Source organism: Cervus canadensis, chromosome 6 (assembly GCF_019320065.1).
Source record: "Cervus canadensis isolate Bull #8, Minnesota chromosome 6, ASM1932006v1, whole genome shotgun sequence".
In the NCBI taxonomy this organism is placed as follows: domain Eukaryota; kingdom Metazoa; phylum Chordata; class Mammalia; order Artiodactyla; family Cervidae; genus Cervus; species Cervus canadensis.
The window spans coordinates 16,627,617-16,650,115 of NC_057391.1; the positions used below are offsets into that span (position 1 = coordinate 16,627,617).

General features: G+C 39.6%; 2 protein-coding genes across 8 annotated transcripts in view; both read left to right on the top strand.

Moving 5' to 3' along the window:
* The window catches only part of LRRC49 (leucine rich repeat containing 49), a 154,987-nt gene that overhangs the window by 6,134 nt on the left and 126,354 nt on the right, over positions 1-22,499 (top strand). For 4 of the 7 annotated variants that reach the window (XM_043470946.1, XM_043470942.1, XM_043470943.1 and 1 more), the window contains 4 exons: positions 400-597; positions 930-1,032; positions 2,389-2,592; positions 16,212-16,278. In XM_043470946.1, the coding sequence (XP_043326881.1) occupies positions 489-597; positions 930-1,032; positions 2,389-2,592; positions 16,212-16,278 (483 nt within the window). In that variant the 5' untranslated portion in view covers positions 400-488. The remainder of the gene's footprint in view (positions 1-399; positions 598-929; positions 1,033-2,388; positions 2,593-16,211; positions 16,279-22,499) is intronic. The other 3 variants (XM_043470944.1, XM_043470945.1, XM_043470948.1) reach the window with 1 other exon arrangement.
* Positions 6,672-7,944, top strand: LOC122443111 (microtubule-associated protein RP/EB family member 1-like). The gene has a single exon (XM_043470950.1). It carries the CDS (start codon positions 6,727-6,729, stop codon positions 7,531-7,533), a length of 807 nt encoding a protein of 268 aa, XP_043326885.1. The 5' UTR covers positions 6,672-6,726; the 3' UTR covers positions 7,534-7,944.

Sequence of the window (22,499 nt, forward strand, 5' to 3'; positions counted from 1 at the left end):
TAAGTGAAAAATAACCAGACACATTTATGTGTGAATATATAAATAGGTATTGTTTTTTTATTCTGCATTTTGTGCCTGTGTTCTGTACAGTTTATTACTTTCATATGCCCACTAGATTGAAAGCTACTTAATGGCAGGGACAACATCAAACCAACAGCTTATAAGCCTCATAGGGGTGTCAAATACCTGTTAGACCCTAACTAAAAACCTCACTGCAAATGTGCAAGATTTATTGACATCCACTTTGGTCTCTGGAATGTTCTCTACCAATAGTAGCTGAACATACAAAGAAAAAAGGATGATTCGAGGTTTACATTTGCTATCCAAAACTACTTTCTCTATATTTCTCTAAAGTCATGTACTGTGTAGCTTTGTGATAAATTTTTTGATATTTTGAAGGAGATGGAAGAGTAATAAGTCCTTCGCTTCATAATAAATCATCCTGCATCTCATCCACAACAAATGTGACAGAACTATGTGGGCTGGAAATGAAAACTGCCACGAGCTCCTTATCAGCATTTGGAGATTCTTCCATTCAGACACCTTCAAAGTCCAGAATCCGGCAGGGCTGTCATAGTGCTGGCCCAAATGTATCTGGTAATGAGGGACTATCATCTCAGTTATAAGAGAGTTAAAATAAAGTATTAGGAGTCAGGATTATAAGGGATAAATGTAGCACTAGAGTAGTCCTGTACTATCAACCAATCTACAAGGCAAGGGAAAAATTATTTGGTATGTACAGAACAGATAGTTTAGACCTGAGGAGGAAAACAAGCTGAACTTTAGTTTCAAATACAGAGAGCTATGGAAGCTGTATTTTCTAGAAAGGATATTGATAGGTGCCAAAGTTCTCCAAATATGAGGTGATTTTAGTTTCAAGATCTGAAAGATTTTTCTTATTCAAATAATTTGTATATTATTTTTAATAGGTGATCATATTAATTTGGTGAGCTCATCAATGCCTTCATTTCCCATTCTCCAACGTTCTTCTGAAGAGAAAATTCTTTACTCAGACAGGTTGACCCTAGAAAGGTGAGGACAACTTATTTAATTTTTTTGACTAGATAATATGTAGACATAGTACAAGATTTGAAAGGTACAAAAGTCTCTCTTCCTCCCCCTTGTTTTTCAGCCATTTAGTTCTCCTACCTAGGTATAATCACTGTTGCCAGTTTTAAATTTATCCTTCCAGGAGTATGCAGAGAAATTTTATATCTATGTAATGTAAAGGAGCTTGACTATACTCTAGAAGAGTACTATAGAGGTTCTAAAGTATGACATTGATAAAAATGGGTTTTAGGATAGGAAAAAAACTTCAAAATATACTCCTCCAATAGGTTTCTCAGCACTATTCAGTTGCGTTCCCTTTTACCTAATTGACCTCACCTGCTCCTAGTCTGGCCTTCACTCACCCTGCTACTGCATACTTGCTCCCTGAATACACCGAGAGTGCTTAAACCTCGGGGGTTTTGCATTTGCTGTTCCCTCTGCCTGGAATGCTATTTCACCACGTGTTAGGCTCACTTTCTTACCTCCATCAGATCTTTGCTCCAATGTCACCACCTAGGGATAGCCTTCCCTGCCCCAGCTCTCCAAAGCAGCAACTCCTTCAACTCTGACAGTTCCAGCACCTTTCTCTGCTTTTTCTTCTCAGCACTTATCACCCTCTCACATATTAAATATTTAACTTAGCACATTTATTGTCATTTATTGTTTGTCTCCTCCGAGTAGAATGTAAACTCCACAGACATGGGGAGTTTTGTTCAGTTCTGTATCCCCAGCATCTAAAACAAAACCCTGGACAAAATAAACCCTTAACAAATTTTGAATGAATAAGTGTGTTTAGGACTCAATCCCTATCTTTAAATCTAGCAAAGTATCTGCAGTAGAATAGTGGATGAAGGATTTCAACCTTATCTTAGCATTGTAACCAGCAGAGAAACCTTCTCAGCAGTACATATCTAACAGCAAGGGGTTAAGCAAACTTTCTAGCTGAGCAATGCCTGAGCAGTATATCAGTGGGTTAATAGCAAGCACATTTCTCTGGTTATGTGACATGGTTCCTTGAATCATCTCAACCTCTCCCACAGAAGGCAATTACACTGCGTGTTTTCTGATGGTTAACTTTATATGAAATAATTAATACTGGAGTTTTTTTTAATACTATGAGAGCTAGATTTAATTTTAATAACTACCCTTGCCAAACTATATCAGTTTTTATATGAGTGACTTACAATTAGATCTAGAATGCTTGGTTCATGAAGTCAAGAAGTGGTTCTGTTTTTCTTCTTCTCACAGCGTGGGCATACAAAGATACTACTATTAATATTTTTGAGACAAGGCAGGCTGCTGAATCAGAACCTTACTAACTTTAAACATGTTTTCTAGGCAGAAGCTGACCGTGTGTCCTATTATTGACGGGGAAGAGCACCTTCGTCTCCTGAACTTTCAGCACAATTCTATAACTCAGATCCAGAATATCTCCAATCTCCAGAGGCTAATATTCTTGGATCTATATGATAATCAGATTGAAGAAATTAGTGGACTTTCTACTCTGAGATCCCTCCGTGTGCTTCTGTTGGGGAAAAACAGGTAATCGTTATAGATCAGTCATTGTTTGTTATACTTAGGACTAACGTTGAGTCCTCCTGTGGTCTCTAGATGGCAACTCAACATTGAATAATACTTAAGAACCTAACAGAATAATGTTTTTGAAAGACTGTTTGATTGGATTAAGATTCGTTTATAATTTGCTTTATGAGTTTCATATTGACAGTTATTCAAACCAAACAACATTTATTGAACGTGAAAGTCACTCAGCCATGTCTGACTCTTTGCCACCCCATGGACTATACCGTCCATGGAATTCTCCAGGCCAGAATACCGAAGTGGGTAGCCTTTCCCTTCTCCAGGGCATCTTCTCAACCCAGGGGTTGAACCCAGGTCTCCCGCATTGCAGGTGGACTCTTTACCGTCTGAGCCACCAGGGAAGCCCAAGTTGTGTCCGACTCTTTGTGACCCCACGGACTGTACCCACCAGGCTTCTCTGGTCAAGGGATTCTCCAGGAAAGTATACTGGAGTGGGTTGTCATGCCCTCCTCTAGGGTATCTTCCCAACCCAGGGATCAAACCCATGTCTCTTATGTCTCATGCGTTGGCATGCGGCTTCTTTACCACTAGCGCCACCTGGGAAGCCCATAGCATTTATTAAGTATTATTTCCATTGCTTTACAGAGCCATATCATATGTGGGAGTAAATAACAGATTTTGGCCTTTATGTTTTATTAGGCTATATTTTAAATATGTGTATTCACATTAAGCTTATGTGTTTCACTTGTGATTCTTCTCAGTGCTTAACTAAGGGTGGGCATTTGATACTTTGTGACTGTCAAATTATAGTCGGCTATCTGATTCCAGTTTTTCATCCACAGATTCAACTGAGTATCGAAAAACACTTGAAAAAAATATTCCAGAAAGTTCCAGAAAGTAAATCTTGAATTTACTGTGTTCCTGGAGACTATTTATATAGCATTCACATTGTAGTACATGTTATGAGTAGTCTAGAGGTGATTTAAAGTCTACATATACTCTGCCATTTCACATAAGGGATTTAAACACTTGCAGATTTTGATAATGATCCCACCAAAAAAAGATACCCCATGTCCAAGGGCAAAGGAGAAGCCCCAGCAAGACGGTTCAGTTCAGTTCAGTTAAGTCACTCAGTTGTGTCCGACTCTTTGCGACCCCCGTGGACTGCAGCATGCAAGGCATCCCCATTACCAACTCCCGGAGTTTACTGAAACTCATGTCCATCGAGTCAGTGATGGCATCCAACCATCTCATCCTTTGTCATCCCCTTCTTCTCCTGCCTTCAGTCTTTCCCAGCATCAGGATCTTTTCAAATGAGTCAGTTCTTTGCATCAGGTGGCCAAAGTACAGGAGTTTCAGCTTCATCATCAGTCCTTCCAATGAATATACAGGACTGATTTCCTTTAGGATGGACTGGTTGGATCTCCTTGCAGTTCAAGGGACTCTCAAGAGTCTTCTCAAACACCACAATTCAAAAGCATCAATTCTTCAGTGCTCAGCTTTCTTTATAGTCCAAATCTCACATCCATACATGACTATTGGAAAAACCATAGCTTTGACTAGATGGACCTTTGTTGGCAAAGTAATGTCTCTGCTTTTTAATATGCTGTCTAGGTTGGTCATAACTTTTCTTCCAAGGAGCAAGTGTCTTTTAATTTCCTGGGTGCAGTCACCATCTGCAGTGATTTCGGAGCCCAAGAAAATAAAGTCTGCCACTGTTTCCACTGTTTCCCCATCTGTTTGCCATGAAGTGGTGGGACCAGATATCTTAGTTTTCTGAATGTGAGTTTTAAGCCAGCTTTTTTGCTCTCTTCTTTCACCTTCATCAAGAGGCTCTTTAGTTCTTTGCTTTCTACCATAACAGTGGTGTCTGCCATAAGCAAGATGGTAGGAGGGGTGAAATTGCATTTAGAATCAAACCCCTTACCCTCCAGACATGTTCAGAGGGCTCAAACAAACTTTGTGTGTACCAGGACTTAGAGATCCCACAGAGACTGAGCCAGAACTGTGTTTGAGTGTCTCCTGCAGGGTATGGGTCAGCAGTGGACTGCTGCAGGGGCAGGGCCTCTGGGTGCCGCAGACCTGGGTAAGGCATAAGCCCTCTTGGAGGAAGTTGCCATTTATCCCACCATAGAGCCACCAGAACTTACACAGGACTGGGAAACAGACTCTTGGAGGGCACAAACAGAACCTTGTATGCACCAGGACCCAGGAGAAAGGAGCAGTGACTCCACAAGAAACTGCCCCAGACTTGCCCGTGAGTGTCCAGGAGTCTCTGGCAGAGGCGTGGGTCGGCGGTGGCCTGCTGCCGGGTCGGGGGTACTGAGTGTGGCAGTGCGTGCACGGGACCTTTTGAAGGAGGTCACCACTATCTTCATTACCTCCACCCAGGGAGGGAACACACAGAAAATCCATCAACAGAAAATTGGATTAAAGATTTACTGAGCATGGTCCTGCCCATCAGAATAAGACCCAGTTTACCCCTCAGTCAGTCTCTCCCATCAGGAAGCTTCCCTAAGCCTCTTATCCTTATCTGTCAGAGGGCATACAGAATGAAAACCAAAATCACAGAAAACTAACCAGTCTAATTACATGGACCACAGCCTTGTCTAATTCAGTGAAACTATGAACCATGCTGTGTAGGGCCACCCAGACGGACGAGTCGTGATGGAGAGTTCTGACAAAACGTGGCCCACTGGAGAAGGGAATGGCAAACCACTTCAGTATTCTTGCCTTGAGAACCCCATGAACAGTATGAAAAGGCAAAACGATAGGACACTGAAAGATGAACTCCCCAGGTCGGTAGGTGCCCAATATGCTACAGAAGTGGAGAAATAACTCCAGAAAGAATGAAGAGACAGAGCCAAAGCAAAAATAATACCTGTTGGTAGTTGTGACTGGTGATGGAAGTAAAGTCTGATGCTGTAAAGAGCCATATTACATAGGAACCTGGAATGTTAGGTCCATGAATCAAGGCAAATTGGAAGTGGTCAAACAGCAGATGGCAAGAGTAAGCACTGACATTTTAGGCATCAGTGAACTAAAATGGACTGGAATGGGTGAATTTAATTCAGATGACCATTATATCTATTACTGTGGGCAAGAATCCCTTAGAAGAAATGGAATAGCCCTCATAGTAAATAAAAGGGTCCAAAATGCAGTAGTTGGGTGCAATCTCAAAACAACAGAATGATCTCTATTTGTTTCCAAGGCAAACCTTTCAATATCACAGTAATCCAAGTCTATGCCCTGACTAGTAATCCTGAAGAAGCTGAAGTTGAATGGTTCTATGAAGACCTACAAGACCTTCTAGAACTAACACCCCAAAAATATGTCCTTTTCATTATAGGGGACTGGAATGCAAAAGTAGGAGGTCAAGAGATACCTGGAGTAACAGGCAAATTTGGCCTTGGAGTACAAAATGAAGCAGGGCAAAGGCTAACAGAGTTTTGCCAAGAGAACACACTGGTCATAGCAAACACCCTCTTCCAACAACACAAGAGAAGACTCTGCACATGGACATCACCAGATGTCAACATTGAAATCAGATTGATTACATTCATTGCAGCCAAAGATGGAGAAGCTCTATACAGTCGGCGAAAACAAGACCGGGAGCTGACTGTGGCTCAGATCATGAACTCCTTACTGCCAAATTCAGACTTAATTTGAAGAAAATAGGAAAACCACTAGACCATTCAGGTATGACCTAAATCAAATCCCTTACAATTATACAGTGGAAGTGAAAAATAGATTCAAGGGATTAGATCTGATAGAGTGCCTAAAGAACTATGGATGGAGGTTCGTGACATTATACAAGAGGCAGTGATCAAGACCATTCCCAAGAAAAAGAAATGTAAAAAGACAAAATAGTTGTCTGAGGAGGCCTTGCAAATAGCTGAAAAAAGAAGAGAAGCTAAAGACAAAGGAGAAAGGGAAAGATAGACCCATTTGAATGTAGAGTTCCAAAGAATAGCAAGGAGAGATAAGAAAGCTTTCCTCAGTGATCAATGCAAAGAAATAGAGGAAAACAGCTTTTACGTCCGCGCGTAAGGGGGGGGTGCGTGTGAGGTCATCGCGCGGGCGGGCGGGCGGGGTCAGGCGATTTGAACGAGACGAAGACGGAACCGGAGCCGGAAGATGGCAGTGAACGTGTACTCAACGTCGGTCACCAGCGATAACCTCAGTCGACATGACATGCTGGCCTGGATCAATGAGTCTCTGCAGTTGAATCTGACAAAGATTGAACAGTTGTGCTCAGGGGCTGCCTATTGTCAGTTTATGGACATGTTGTTCCCTGGCTCCATTGCCTTGAAGAAAGTGAAATTCCAAGCTAAGCTAGAACATGAATACATCCAGAACTTCAAAATACTACAAGCAGGTTTTAAGAGGATGGGTGTTGACAAAATAATTCCTGTGGACAAATTAGTAAAAGGAAAGTTTCAGGGCAATTTTGAATTCGTTCAGTGGTTCAAGAAGTTTTTTGATGCAAACTATGATGGAAAAGAGTATGACCCTGTAGCTGCCAGACAAGGTCAAGAAACTGCAGTGGCCCCCTCCCTCGTTGCTCCTGCTCTGAACAAACCGAAGAAACCTCTCAGCTCTAGCAGTGCAGCTCCACAGAGGCCCATTGCAACACACAGAACTACTGCAACCCCTAAGGCTGGCCCGGGTGTGGTGCGGAAGAATCCTGGTGTAGGGAATGGAGATGACGAAGCAGCTGAGTTGATGCAGCAGGTCAACGTATTGAAGCTTACTGTTGAAGACTTGGAGAAGGAGAGAGACTTCTATTTTGGAAAGCTGAGGAACATTGAGTTGATTTGCCAGGAGAACGAGGGGGAGAACAACCCTGTGCTGCAGAGGATCGTGGACATTCTCTACGCCACAGACGAAGGCTTCGTGATACCTGATGAAGGGGGCCCACAGGAGGAACAGGAAGAGTATTAATAGCCTGGACCAGCCGAGCAACATCTGAATTCTTCACTCCAAATCATGTGCTTAACTGTAAAATACTCCCTTTTGTTATTCTTAGAGGACTCACTGGTTTCTTTTCATAAGCAAAAAGTACCTCTTCTAAAAGTGCACTTTGCAGAAGTTTCACTCCTTTTCCAATAAGTTTTGAGTTAGGAGCGTTTACCTTGTAGCAGAGCAGTATTAACATCTAGTTGGTTCACCCAGGGAACAAAGAGGCTGACCATGGGGCTCACTTTGTGGATGCTGGTAGCACTGATAGCTGGAGAAGGTGGAGACCTCAGTAGAGAAATGTAAAGACTGATTTGAATTTTAAGTTAATGTGAAATCTTGGCAGAGAACGTTTTAATAAATAAATGCCTTAAGAGTATTTAAAAAAAAAAAAAAGAAAGAAATAGAGGAAAACAATAGAATGGGAAAGACTAAAGATCTCTTCAAGAAAATTAGAGACACCAAGGGAACATTTCATGCAAAGATGGGCACAATAAAGGACAAAAATGGTATGGAACTAACAGAAGCAGAAGATATTAAGAAGGGGTGGCAAGAATACACAGAAGAACTATACAAAAAAGATCTTAATGACCCAGATAACCACAATGGTGTGATCACTCATCTAGAGCCAGACATCCTAGAATGTGAAATCAGGTGGGCCTTAGGAAGCATCACTACGAACAAAGCTAGTGGAGGTGATGGAATTCCAGTTGAGCTATTTCAAATCCTAAAAGGTGATGCTGTGAAAGTGCTGCACTCAATATGCCAGGAAATTTGGAAAACTCAGCAGTGGCCACAGGACTGAGAAAGGTCAGTTTTCATCCCAATCCCAAAGAAAGGCAATGTCAAGGAGTGTTCAAACTACCACACGATTGCACTCATCTCACACGCTAGCAAAGTAATGCTCAAAATTCTCCAAGCCAGGCTTCAACAGTATGTGAACCATGAACTTCCAGATGTTCAAGCTGGTTTTATAAAAAGCAGAGGAGCCAGAGATCAAATTGCCAACATCCACAGGATCATCAAAAAAAAGCAAGAGAGTTCCAGAAAAACATCTATTTCTGCTTTATTGACTATGCCAATGCCTTGGACTGTATGGATCACAGCAAACTGTGGAAAATTCTTCAAGGAGATGGGAATACCAGACCACTTGACCTGCCCCTAAGAAATCTGTTTGCAGATCAAGAAGCAACAGTTAGAACTGGACATGGAACAATAGACTGGTTCCAAATAGGAAAATGAGTACATTAAGTGTGTATATTGTCAGCCTGCTTATTTAACTTACATGCAGAGTACATCATGAGAAACGCTGCACTGGAGGAAGCACAAGCTGGAATCAAGATTGCTAGGAGAAATATCAATAACCTAAAATATGCGGATGACACCACCCTTATGGCAGAAATTGAAGAAGAACTAAAGAGCCTCTTGATGAAAGTGAAAGAGGAGAGTGAAAAAGTTGGCTTAAAGCTCACATTCAGAAAACTAAGATCATGGCATCTGGTCCTATCACTTCATGGCAAATAGATGGGGACACAATGGAAATAGTGACAGACTTTATTTTCTTGGGCTCCAAAATCACTGCAGATGGTAACTGCACCCATGAAATTAAAAGACACTTACTCCTTGGAAGAAAAGGTATAACCAACCTAGACAGCATATTAAAAAGCAGAGACATTACTTTGCCAACAAAGGTCCATCTAGTCAAAGCTATGGTTTTTCTAGTAGTCGTGTATAGATGTGAGAGGTGGACTATAAAGAAAGCTGAGCACTGAAGAATTGATGCTTTTGAACTGTGATGTTGGAGAAGACTCTTGAGAATGCCATGGACTGCAAGGAGATCCAACCAGTCCATCCTAAATGAAATCATTCCTGAATAAGGACTGATGTTGAAGCTGAAACTCCATTACTTTGGCCACCTGATGTGAAGTACTGACTCATGGGAAAGACCCTGATGCTGGGAAAGATTGAAGGCAGGAGAAGAAGGTGATGACAGAGGATGAGATGGTTGGATGGCATCACCGACTTGATGGACATGAGTTTGAGTAAGTTCTGGGAGTTGGTGATGGACAAGGATGCCTGGTGTGCTGCAGTCCATGTGGTTGCAAAGAGTTGGACACAACTGAGTGACTGAACTGAGATTTTGATATCTGTTGGGAACTAATACCCTGCTGATATTTAGTGATACTGATTATTGTTCAAATGATATTTTCAGTGTGTTTTTCATATTATATCTTATATGAACTTCCCCAGTTCCCTTTTAAAGGATCTATTGTGTAGTACAGCTACTCAATTCCTGACTAATTCCATTGAGATTTGCTCAACAGTTTTCTTTCCATTCTGTTCTACTGAATAGCTTTTACAGTGTTACAAAGAAAGGCTGTTTAGTAAAATCCAAAACTGATTTTTTATATTATCATGAAGTTTAGATACAGTATTATACCTAAGCGTGGCTTCTCTCTTCCATATTCCTTCCCAGCCCCCACAGCATGGACTTTGAATTTTTATTCTCACTGTCTGATGGTAATTAATGTAAAATACTTTTTTCAAGATCATGTGCCAGTGTTCTAGGCTCTTGTCTGTTCTTTGTGGTTTCTTGAAAGTTCCCATCAGTGTAGTTTATCAACCACAGTTGGCTCAAGTGTTAAGCTAAGCATTATGGTACCATGAGGGAATTTAGAAGAATTATAGAATCATAGAGTATTAGAATTTGGAGTGAACTCAGATATCAGCGATCAGCTGCCTTATTTACAGATGAAGAAATGAAGATATGAAGTGACTTTTACAAGGTTACATATGCCTCTGGAGTATGCCACCAGAGCATTCACTTCAATAAAAGTGAGGCATAAAAGAAACTTTTCATATAGTTGAGGCCTTTCCTTATAGGTGCTCCTGGTCATCTCTCCCAGAGACTTCTTCACTACTTTCTGATCCTTGGAGTTTCTGATTTGTTTATCTAGTTTCCATTTATTCTTTAATATCATGACTTTTAGGTCCTTCTTTTAGTCCTTAAGTAGATTTTGTTTGTTTTCTTGCAGTTTTATTAAGATATAATTGACATACAGCACTGTGTAAGTTTAAAATATATAGCATAATGGTTTTTGAGAAGAACTTTTTAATTTTGTATTGGAGTATAACAAATTAACAGTGTTTGATAGTTTCAGGTGAACAACAAAAGGAATCAGCCATACATATACATGTATCCATTCTCCCCAAAATGATTTGACTTATATACATCATGAAGTGATTATCACAAGTTTAGTGAATATTCACCATTTCATATATAGATACAAAATGAAAGAAACAGAAAACTTGTGTCCCTGGGATGAGAACTCTTAGGATTTACTTTGTTAACCACTTTCACTTATAACATACAGTAGTGTTAATTATATTTATCCTATTGCCAACATCCGATGAATCAACGAAAAAGCAAGAGAGTTCCAGAAAAACATCTATTTCTGCTTTATTGACTATGCCAAAGCCTTTGACTACATGGATCAAAATAAACCGTGGAAAATTCTGAAAGAGATGGGGATACCAGACCACCTGACCTGCCTCTTGAGAAACCTGTATGCAGGTCAGGAAGCAACAGTTAGAACTGGACATGGAACAACAGACTGGTTCCAAATAGGAAATGGAGTACGTCAAGGCTGTATATTGTCACCTTGCTTATTTAACTTATATGCAGAGTACATCATGAGAAACGCTGGGCTGGAAGAAGTACAAGCTGGAATCAAGATTGCTGGGAGAAATATCAATAACTTCAGATATGCAGATGACCCCACCCTTATCGCAGAAAGTGAAGGAGAACTAAAGAGCCTCTTGTTGAAAGTGAAAGAGGAGAGAGAAAAAGTTGGCTTAAAGCTCAACATTCAGAAATCTAAGACCATGGCACCTGGTCCCATCACTTCGTGGCAAATAGATGGGGAAACAGTGGGAGACTTTATTTTTCTGGGCTCCAAAATCATTGCAGATGGTGATTGCAGCAATAAAATTAAAAGATGCTTACTCCTTGGAAGGAAAGCTATGACCAACCTAGACAGCATATTAAAAAGCAGAGACATTACTTTGTCAACAAAGGTCCATCCAATCAAAGCTATGGTTTTTCCAGTGTCATGTATGGATGCGAGAGTTGGACTGTGAAGAACGCTGAGCGCTGAAGAATTGATGCTTTTGAACTGTGGTGTTGGAGAAGACTCTTGAGAGTCCTTTGGACTGGAAGGAGATCCAACCAGTCCATCCTAAAGAAGATCAGTCCTGGGTGTTCATTGGAAGGACTGATGCTGAAGCTGAAACTCCAATACCTTGGCCACCTGATGCGAAGAGCTGACTCATTGGAAAAGACCCTGATGCTGGGAAAGATTGAGGGTAACAGGAGAAGGAGACGACAGAGGATGAGATGGGTGGATGGCATCACCGACTCAATGGACATGATTTTGGGTGAACTCCGGGAGTTGGTGATGGACAGGGAGCCGTGGCATGCTGCGGTTCTGGGGTCGCAAAGAGTGAACATGACTGAGGGACAGAATTGAACTGATTGTACATTATGTCCCTAGTATACTTATTTATCTCATAACTGAAAGTTTGTATCTTTTGACTGCCTTCATCCAGTTCCCCCTCCTGTCACCCATTTCCTGCCTCTGGTAACCACAAATCTGATTTCTTTTCCTGATTTTGTTTGTTTATGAATATAATCAACCTCCAAATCTCTGTTAGTTCCTGTTACACAACATAGTGATTTGATATTTCTATACATTTCAAAGTGATCACCACAGTAAGTCTAGTTACCATGTCTCACCAAAGATATTACATAATTATTGACTACATTCCTCACACTATATGTTTCATACTCATGACTCATTTATTTTGCAATTGGTAGTTTGTGTCTCTTAATCTCCCTCACCTATTTCTTTCTCGCTACCCACTCTGGCAACCACCTGTTTGTTCTCTATAACCATTTCTGTTTTGTTGTGCTTTTTGTTTTCCACATATTAGTGAAATCATATGGTATTTTGCCTTTCTCTGCCTGATGTATTTCAGTTAGCATTATACCTGCCAGGTTCATCCATGTTGTTGCAAAAGGCAAGATTTCCATTTTTTTTTATGGCTGAGTAATATTCCATGTATATATACACTACATCTTCTTTATCAATTCATCTACTGATGGGGACTTGGCTTGCTTCCATATTGTGGCTATTGTAAATATTGCTGCAATGAACATAGGGGTGCACATATCTTTTTAATTGGTGTTTTTCTCTTCAGATATATACCCAGAAATGGAATTTTTGGATCATATAGTAGTTCCATGTTAAATTTTTTTTAGAATTCTTTCTTTCTCCATGGCTGAGCTGTGTCTTCATTACTGTGCACAGACTTTCTCTAGTTGCAGTGAGTGGGGGCTACTGTTTGTTGTGGTGCAAGGGCTTCTCGTTGTGCTGGTTTCTCTGGTTGTGGAGCACAGGCCCGTGGCCTGTGGGCTTCAGTAGGTGCAGCACATGGGTTTTAAAGTGTGGGCTCAGTGGTTGTGGTGCACAGGCTTGGTTGTCCCATGGTATGTGGTGTCTTCCTGCACTAGGGATCAAACTATGCCCGCTGCATTGGCAGGCAGATCCTTAACCACTGCACCAACAGGGAAGTCCCCTGTTTCAAATCTTTGGAGGAATTTCCATACCATTTTCCATAGTGGCTTCACCAATTTATATTCCCATCAACAGTGCATGAAGGTTTTCTTTTCTCCACATTACTGTTTCTTCTTTTCAGTTTATCTGGCTTCTTGGAAATAATTTTTTTTTTTTTTTTTAATATTTTGTTCTTTGAAGATACAAGTCTGTCTTTCTCTTTCTAGTCCTCCATCTGTTTTTTGTTTACTTTTGCTCACACTTTATTTTTCATGTAAAGAAAGTAGCTATTAAACAGTTCTAAAACTTTTAGTGTTCTGGAGTAAAAAAAAATGTGTCAGAAGACTACTTTCCACATTCTCCCAAATTGCATATTTCTGAAGTATCAGTACAAGCAAATCTGACCCTTAACATATTCCTCCTGCTCTCCAGTCAGCTGACTTTGTCACAGCAAGGAGCCTGTGAGCCTTGAAGATGCAAATCTATACTGAGGCAGTACTTTAGTGGTTATTAGGCAAACCTGGCTGAGGATTGCTAAAGAAGAGAGAAAGACATCCACCACCCTGTCTCCTTGTTTGTCTTGGGTGACTCGTTGCCCCCTGCTGGTTAAATCAATAACATTTACTCCCTCGCACATCTCAAAGCACTGCAGTCTTTGAGTCCAAGGCATTGGAACCACATATGAAAATCCAGTGCAACCATATGCCTTTAAATTCAAGCAGATCCAACAAAGATTTCTGCTCCAAAGCTAGAGAGATCCTGCTCAGCTTCCATATGTGAAGTTTACATTGCTACCAAAGAACTCCCAACCCCTCTATACCACTTTGCTGTTGAAATTCTTCCCATCTAACTCTACTTCTTTTTATAGCCTCTGTTTACCTTTCTGAGATCATCTGGTATCCTGATGTTCACAGGCTCATGACCAGAACTTCTCTGGGTTTTCTTGTGATCACCCAGTTCTATAGATAACAGAATTTTCCACTAGACCCTGGAATTCCGTATTCCTTTCCTTTTGATTTCTTGAAGTGTCTCACTTAAGGATTTGTCTTTGACACCTGAAAAGCCAGGCCTCATATAGATCCTGAAGTGGGGTCCTTATTTGAGCGTCAGCACTGCACATACTGTGACCTGAAGAGACAAGTTGTGGTGTGTCCCTGGAGGTCTGTAGTTGCTGAGTCATGAGTGAGCCTTGTCTTTTTCTAGTTCACTTCCATTTGATGGGAGAATTTCTTTTTAAATAAAAGCTTTCAGGTCACATTGGTATCTTCCTAGTTTTCTACAAGTTAGTATATAACTTACAGAGTTTGGGCTCTAGTCAGTTGTAAATAGATGATCCTCAGGTAGGTTTTTGACAGAGCTCTGATAGGACACTGACAGGACAGTCATGCAGCCCGTTGCCTTGTTTCCAGGCATTGGTGACCAACACTGAATCACCATTCTGTGCTCACATGTGGAAGCAGTGGATGACTGTTTTTCTGGGCCCCCAAATCACTGCAGATGGTGACTGCAGCCATGAAAGTAAAAGACGCTTACTGCTTGGCAGGAAAGTTATGACCAACCTAGACAGCATATTAAAGCACAGAGACATTACTTTGCCAACAAAGGTCCGCCTAGTCAAAGCTATAGTTTTTCCAGTGGTCATGTATGGCTGTGAGAGTGGGACTATAAAGAAATCTGAGCGCAGAAGAATTGATGCTTTTGAACTATGGTGTTGGAGAAGACTCTTGAGAGTCCCTTGAACTGCAAGGAGATCCAACCAGTCCATCCTGAAGGAGATCAGTCCTGGGTGTTCATTGGAAGGACTGATGTTGAAGCTGAAACTCCAGTACTTTGGCCACCTGATGTGAAGAGCTGACTCATTGGAAAATGAGTCCTGATGCTGGGAAAGATTGAGGGCAGGAGGAGAAGGGGACAACAGAGGATGAGATGGTTGGATGGCATCACCGACTCAATGGACATGGGTTTGGGTGGACTCCGGGAGTTGGTGATGGACAGGGAGGCCTTGCGTGCTGTGGTTCATGGGGTCGCAAAGAATCGGACACAACTTAGCGACTGAACTGAACTGAACTGAAGTTTTAAAAATTGGTTTTTATGTGATCTGTTTTTTACTTGAATATATTTTATTATTTTGGCTTCGCTGGTGGCTTAGACAGTAAATAATCCATGTGAGCAAGGAGAGAGGTGTGAGAGGAGGCTGAGAGGGGATTTTGGTCCTAATGGAGTAGTGTGGGCGGGGCTGGTGTGGCGAGAGAAGGATCAGAGGAAGAACTGTAGTCACACTGCAATAGATCATAATAGGTGTATGATAAATATTTTTATAAACTAAATTGGGTTGGATTGGTTTTGGTAATACAATTCTGGATTTGGCTATGATGTGAGTGATGGAAAGGAAGAGAGCTCTTTTCAATAGGGTCACTTGGAAAGGCTGCTCTGAGAAGATGTTTGAGCCAAGACTTGAAAAATGGGAAGGAGTGAACCATGTGAAGTTCTGGTGGAACATTAAGGAAGAAGGAACAGCAAGGGTAAACACCCCAAGGCAGAAATGAATTTGTTAGAGATAGCAAGTTAGAGATAGCAAGAAAGCCCCTGTGGCTGGAGCAAAGTGAGTGGGTAAGCCTGAGCCATGGAAGGAGATGAGCTAAAGGAACAGTCAGCCAGTTTAGGGCCTTGAGGACTGAGGTGAGGGATTTAAGTTTTATTCTAGGGTGAAGGAGATTGCTTTGAGTAAGTGCCTTGTGCTAAAGTTCCTAGAAGTACAATTGTTCTTTCCTAAAGAGCACTTTTAAGCTGTCTTTGGAACATTTCCCCCAGTGGGACTGCGTCTTTAACATTACAATTAAATCAATGGGGATATGTTTTTTAATATATATAATTACATACAATCTCTATGTATATATGTCTTTCTGTGTCTATCTATCTATCTATCTATATATATATCCATCTATCTGGAGAGAAAGAATAAATTAAAATAAGTTATGCCTTAGACTGTTTTGATTTGCAATAGATGTGATACATCTGTATTTCCATTCTACTTATTCTTATTTTCAGAATTAAGAAAATTTCAAATCTGGAGAATCTAAAGAGCTTAGATGTCTTGGACCTTCATGGAAATCAGGTATTGTTAAAGCCCTTTGTAACTTACTTTTTTGAAAAAGCTCTAAGAAATTTGGCATAGAACTTTTAATAATTATGCTTGTGTTCAATTTTCCCAGAGTTACTTTACTGATTCACTGAAATTAGCTGTGGTATTAAGTTAGTAAGTCTACTTACATAAATTTCTCAACAGCAAATGACAGATAAGACATAAAACATTTAGAAGTCTTATAGTTATGCCTATTTTGTTTCTTATTTAGTCTTTTATTAACTTAATAGCCAACCCCAAACCAAGAACTAAAATATTACTATTGATTTTCTTCTACCTAAATGTTCCTTCTTTATTCCAAGTTACCACTATTCTGGATTTCACATTTATGTTTCCTTTGTGGGTATTTTTACTTGGTTTTATCACATATACATGTGTCTAAATAATATATTGTTTAGTAGTATTGTCTTTTAACTTTAAAAAGGTGTCACACTATATATTGTCATCTAATGTTTGCTTTTTTGATACAGCATATGTTACTGAGATTTATTTATTTTGATTATGTAGTTGTAGTTTATGTTTATTGTTATGTGTTCCATGGTTTGATTATACAAAAACATTTTTCTCCATTTTATTATTGATGGACATTTGTATTGATCCTTTTTGTTTGCTTGTCTTTTTGTTTTGTTTCCCACTTGGATAGCACTTCTAAGAACATTCTTATATATGTTTCTCCCGTACATTATATTATTCTAGGATATATTCCTAGGAGTGGAACTGATGGGTCATAGGTTATTTAAATGTCTAACTTTAAAAGATAATGCCAAATTGTTTTCCAAGGTGATTGTACCAGATTATACTCCCACCGGTAACACATAATAGATCCTGTTGCTTCATATCTTTTTCAACATTTGGAATTGTCATACTTCTTAATTTTTGCCAATTGAATTGGTATAAAGGGGTGGCCTCTCACGGTCTGATTTATGTTTCCCTGATTACTATATAACCTGGGATTATTATCCTGTTTGATCAGTTTATCTACCCATATATTTGTCTGTCTTAATTTGTGTCTGGTTTGTTATGTTCCCCTCCTTATTTTCTCTCTCAGAGCATCTTGGCTGCTTTTTTAACCCCTAGCTCTTATATTTAAATTTTAGTCTTTTCAATATGAATACTTATTTCTAAATAACTACGTGAGCTACATACTCATGCAGAGGGTAAAACCTCTCCTGAGGTGGCAAGTATACATTGTGGGATGATCTGGGAGTCCCTGCCTGTTGAGAACAAGGTTTTCCACTTGCAGTTGGTCAGACATCAACCTCAGTGTAATCTCTCTGGGTGCTCTAATAGCTGTTAGTCCCAAGTGTTTTGTTGAAAACCGAATGTTATTAATAAAACCATGATAGATCTGGATAGGCCGCATCAGCTAGCGGCTGGGGTCAGCTAGCTAGCTGATATCCCAGCTCCATCTGTTTGTCTGCCTATATGTGCACACAGAGGGAGGACTGTTGATGGCCCAGGAACTGTCCAGCCCTGCAGGCTGGTTAGTGTCTTTCTAGTAGAGAGAAAGTTAGCCTGTTATTAATAGTTAGATGTTGGTAGAAGGGGAAGAAGAATTAAAGTGTTTGTCAGTAAGAGAATATCATATACAAAAGCACTGAGACTAAAAATAACATGGTAAGTATTTTTTTACTGCTAGAGAATTTAGCACATGTTGGGGGATGGTGAGAGATGAGGCAAGAGAGGTAGATATAAGGCCAGATTGTGGAGGGCTTTATATGCAGTACTCAGAAATTGCTATTTTGTCTTTATTTAGCCTACTATTTTAAATATTGCTCATAAGTATAAGTGAAACATTTTATGGTAGCAATATTTTTCCTGAGTTTATTTTTTTTAAATTTTCATTTATTTTTATTAGTTGGAGGCTAATTACTTTACGATATTACAGTGGTTTTTGCCATACATTGACATGAATCAGCCATGGATTTACATGACTTCCCCATCCTGATCCCCCCTCCCACATCCCTCCCCATCCCATCCCTCTGGGTCTTCCCAGTGCACCAGCCCTGAGCACTTGTCTCATGCATCCAACCTGGGCTGGTGATCTGTTTCACCCTTGACAGTATACTTGTTTCAATGCTATTCTCTCAGAACATCCCACCTTCGCCTTCTCCCACAGAGTCCCAAAGTCTGTTCTGTACATCTGTGTCTCTTTTTCTGTTTTGCATATAGGGTTATCGTTACCATCTTTTTAAATTCCCTATATATGCGTTAGTATACTGTATTGGTCTTTATCTTTCTGGCTTACTTCACTCTGTATAATGGGCTCCAGTTTCATCCATCTCATTAGAACTGATTCAAATGTATTCTTTTTAATGGCTGAGTAATATTCCATAGTGTATATGTACCATAGCTTCCTTATCCATTCGTCTGCTGATGGGCATCTAGGTTGCTTCCATGTCCTGGCAATTATAAACAGTGCTGCAATGAACATTGGGGTGCATGTGTCTCTGTCAGATCTAGTTTCCATATAAGCATTTATGTGTTTTTCATATTATAATATACTTTTAAGAATTCATGGGCATTACCCAAGATCTATAAGAGCAACTGGTAAATGAATAACATGTCACTTGATCTATATATCTTGTATAGGGATTATTTACCAACATTATGTTGATTAAAAATGCTCTATTCCTTATTAACTGACCTATATTATGTGTTCTATAATTCCAGCATATGTTTGTGATAGTCTGTGTATTAAGATTAATTATTTATACCACACAAATTATTTCTCAAGATTCTGTGAATACAAGAAAGAAATTTTAAGTGAAAATCTTAGTCTTGTTTCAAATATTTAAATCCAATAAGCAAAAATCTTGAGTATTTCAAAGCAAAGGTAGTCTTGGTGACTAAAAAGTCAGGAGATATACTGCTCAAGTTGAAACAATGTGCAACTCTAAAAAAATAGCATCAGCTAGTTTAAAAACTAAAAGAATATTAAGTGAATATTTTTTATAGTTTGAATTTACTTCCATTGGAAATAATAATGATACATGGCATACATTGTAAAATGAAACGTAATTGGTTTTTTGATGTGAAAACATTGGGAGGATTAGTGATAGTGTTCAAGAAACAGATTGGGGAATGGAAAGAGAGGGGAGTGAAACTGGAGGTAGAGAACAGTTGAGAGACTAATTCAGTAATCCTTGTGAGAAGTGATGACAACTTAAGGTAATAACAGTAGGGTTGTAACAAAGGGGCAGATTGGATAAATGTTAAAGACATTAAGATTTAGCAACTGATTGTATGTGAGTAGTAGAGAATACAGAGGAATATGGGAGACTGATTCTTAATTTACAGCCTAGATTTTTTTTTTTTTCTTTGTCCAGCAGAAAATGTTCTGTTGAATGCTTGCTTTAACATGGACACAAATGTGCTTCAAGAAGAATCTGTTCTTTCAGTGACATCTTTTCCTTCAGGGAGAGCTTGCCCTTTCTGTTATTGCTTGCCTGAAAGCAGACATCTTTCTTTTCAGTGTTGTTTAATAGGAAGGTCGTCTTTATCCAGATAGAGCAATCTGGGTCACTCTTATACACATACAAAAGACTGGAGGATCCAGCTTTCCTAGATATATTAAGACGCTTTCCTGTCTACCTTAAGACCCTCTCTGATCAGTGTGACCTAAGGTTAGGCTTTTGAACATTCCTGTCATCTCTTCTTCTGGCTGTGAAATTTATTAACTGATCGAGAACTCTGCTCTCACTATACACCACCTTTTGCTTGAAGATTCTGTCATTTGCTCTATTCCTGTGACTTTGTTCATGCCTGCAACAGAGTAACAACTTTTATTCTATCAGAGATGTTGCACCCAATTCTGCCATGTCTGTTCGCAAACCAAGAAACTGAACAATATCCCCAGTGATTTTTTTTTAAATTACAGATTAATACCTATATATGAATTAATAACATTTCTTTTCAGAGTCGCCAAACTAAAAAAGGACTCTAAAATGTAGGCATCCTAATTGTAAGTCCCACCAGGACCAAATGAAATTGGAGAAAGGTAGTTTTCTAAAAGAAGTGCTCTAGGATTATTAGCAGAAGGGGGAAGACATCATAGACAGGTCACGTGCCCCTTCATTCTGTGTATTTATCTTTCTTCAGTTCAGAGAGGTTTTATATATATAAAATATATACATGTATATATTTACATATTGCTTTTTAATATACCTATTTTTTTTTTTTTAGTATTTTAGTAGAATTTCTCAAGCTTATGTTGATATTTCTGATTTCCTATAGTGTCCATTTTGCTTTTGTTGATTCTATACATTTTAAATTCTATCACCTATTTAGTTTTGAAATGTCATTTTCTGTCATCTGCAAATACTCATAACCTTGTTTTTTTCTTTTACAGATTTTCATTGTTTTATTAGTTGAATCAAAAATCTCAGTGCAAATTTTAAAGCATGGTCATAGTTTATCTTTTATATTATTAAATTTGCGATAAATATACTTACATTTTTCTTCTTGAATCTAGACGAAATCTAGATGGTATTTCTTGAATGTAAGAGAAGGGCTTAATAATATCATAGAAAATGTATTTTAAGTCTTTAAAAAGGCTATTTTAGCCAATATCTGCTTTGAAATGTTAAATAGAAATGTTCAAATAATATTGTGATGGCAATACAGATGAGAAAATTAGTCTCCAGTGACCATGAAATTTATTTATTTTAATGTCCAGAAAAAAAGTGTTGTGTATAACTTGATATTACTTAAGTCCATTAGATTAAAAGGTTGATGAAGCCCTCCCAAGGAGGGCTTCTGGGTCACGTAGAAACTCACCCTGTTTTGTGCTGTTCTTGCTGTATTACAATAGTGGGGCTTAAAGTCATTCTGCGCTCTCATCACTTCATGGGCCATACCCTTTAGCTTACCCTTACTTGTGCCACTCAGATCCCTCTGCTGCAGTTGAGTGCTTACGCACATGTGTATCGTCTATAACTCAAGTCTTCTTGCTCTAAACAGCCGGCATCCACCATGTTGTACCCTGGCTCACCACTGTCTGTCTCCTCTCAAGCAGTTTCAGTAATAAAGAATATCCATCCTCATCCTCTCCTGGGGTTCCTAGTCCCTTTTCCATTCAGACTCTTGACTGCTTTCAGGATTCTGCAGTATAAATGGAGTATGAACAGGGAGAACTTGGTCTCATTTCTTTTCTTTGTCTTTTCTCTCAGAGGGTGGTCTTGTTTGGTCAAAACATTGTGAGCTCATGCCTTAGGCTCACAGTTTCTATTTTGTAACTAGTACATGTATTTATCTTCACCTTCATGGGAACCTGGCTCAGTGCTGAGCAGTTCAGTTCAGTTCGGTTCAGTCGCTCAGCCATGTCCGACTCTTTGTGACCCCATGAACGGCAGCACACCGGGCCTCCCTGTCCATCACCAACTTCTGGAGTTTATTCAAACTCATGTCCACTGAGTTGGTGAGGCCATCCAACCATCTCATCCTTTGTCATCCTCTTCTCCTCCCGCCTTCAATCTTTCCCAGCATCAGGGTCTTTTCCAATGAGTCAGTTCTTTGCATCATCTTCAATATCAGTCCTTTCAATGAACACTCAGGACTGATCTCCTTTAGGATGGACTGGTTGGGTCTCCATGCAGTCCAAGGGACTCTCAAGAGTCTTCGCCAACACGACAGTTCAAAAGCACCAATTCTTAGGCGCTCAGCTTTCTTTATAGTCTAACTCTCACATCCATACATGACTACTGGAAAAACCATAGCTTTGACTAGGCAGACTTTTGTTGGCAAAGTAATGTTTCTGCTTTTTAATATGCTGTCTAGGTTGGTCATTACTTTTCTTCCAAGGAGCAAGCGTCTTTTAATTTCATGGCTTCAATCACCATCTGCAGTGATTTTGAAACCCAAGGAAATAAAGTCTGCCACTGTTTCCACTGTTTCCCCATCTGTTTGCCGTGAAGTGATGGGACCAGATGCCATGATCTTAGTTTTCTGAATATTGAGTTTTAAGCCAACTTTTTCACTCTTCTCTTTCACTTTCATCAAGAGGTTCTTTAGTTCTTCTTCACTTTCTACCATAAGGGTAGTGTCATCTGCATATCTGAGGCTATTGATATTTCTCCTGGCAATCTTGACTGTAGCTTGTGCTTCATCCAGCCCAGCATTTCTCATGATGTACTCTGCATATAAGTTAAATAAGCAGGGTGACAATATACAGCCTTGACATACTCCTTTTCCTA

Bases quoted from the DNA above. Each gene is read 5' to 3' on its own strand.
- LOC122443111 (XM_043470950.1), top strand. From the start codon at position 6,727: ATGGCAGTGAACGTGTACTCAACGTCGGTCACCAGCGATAACCTCAGT.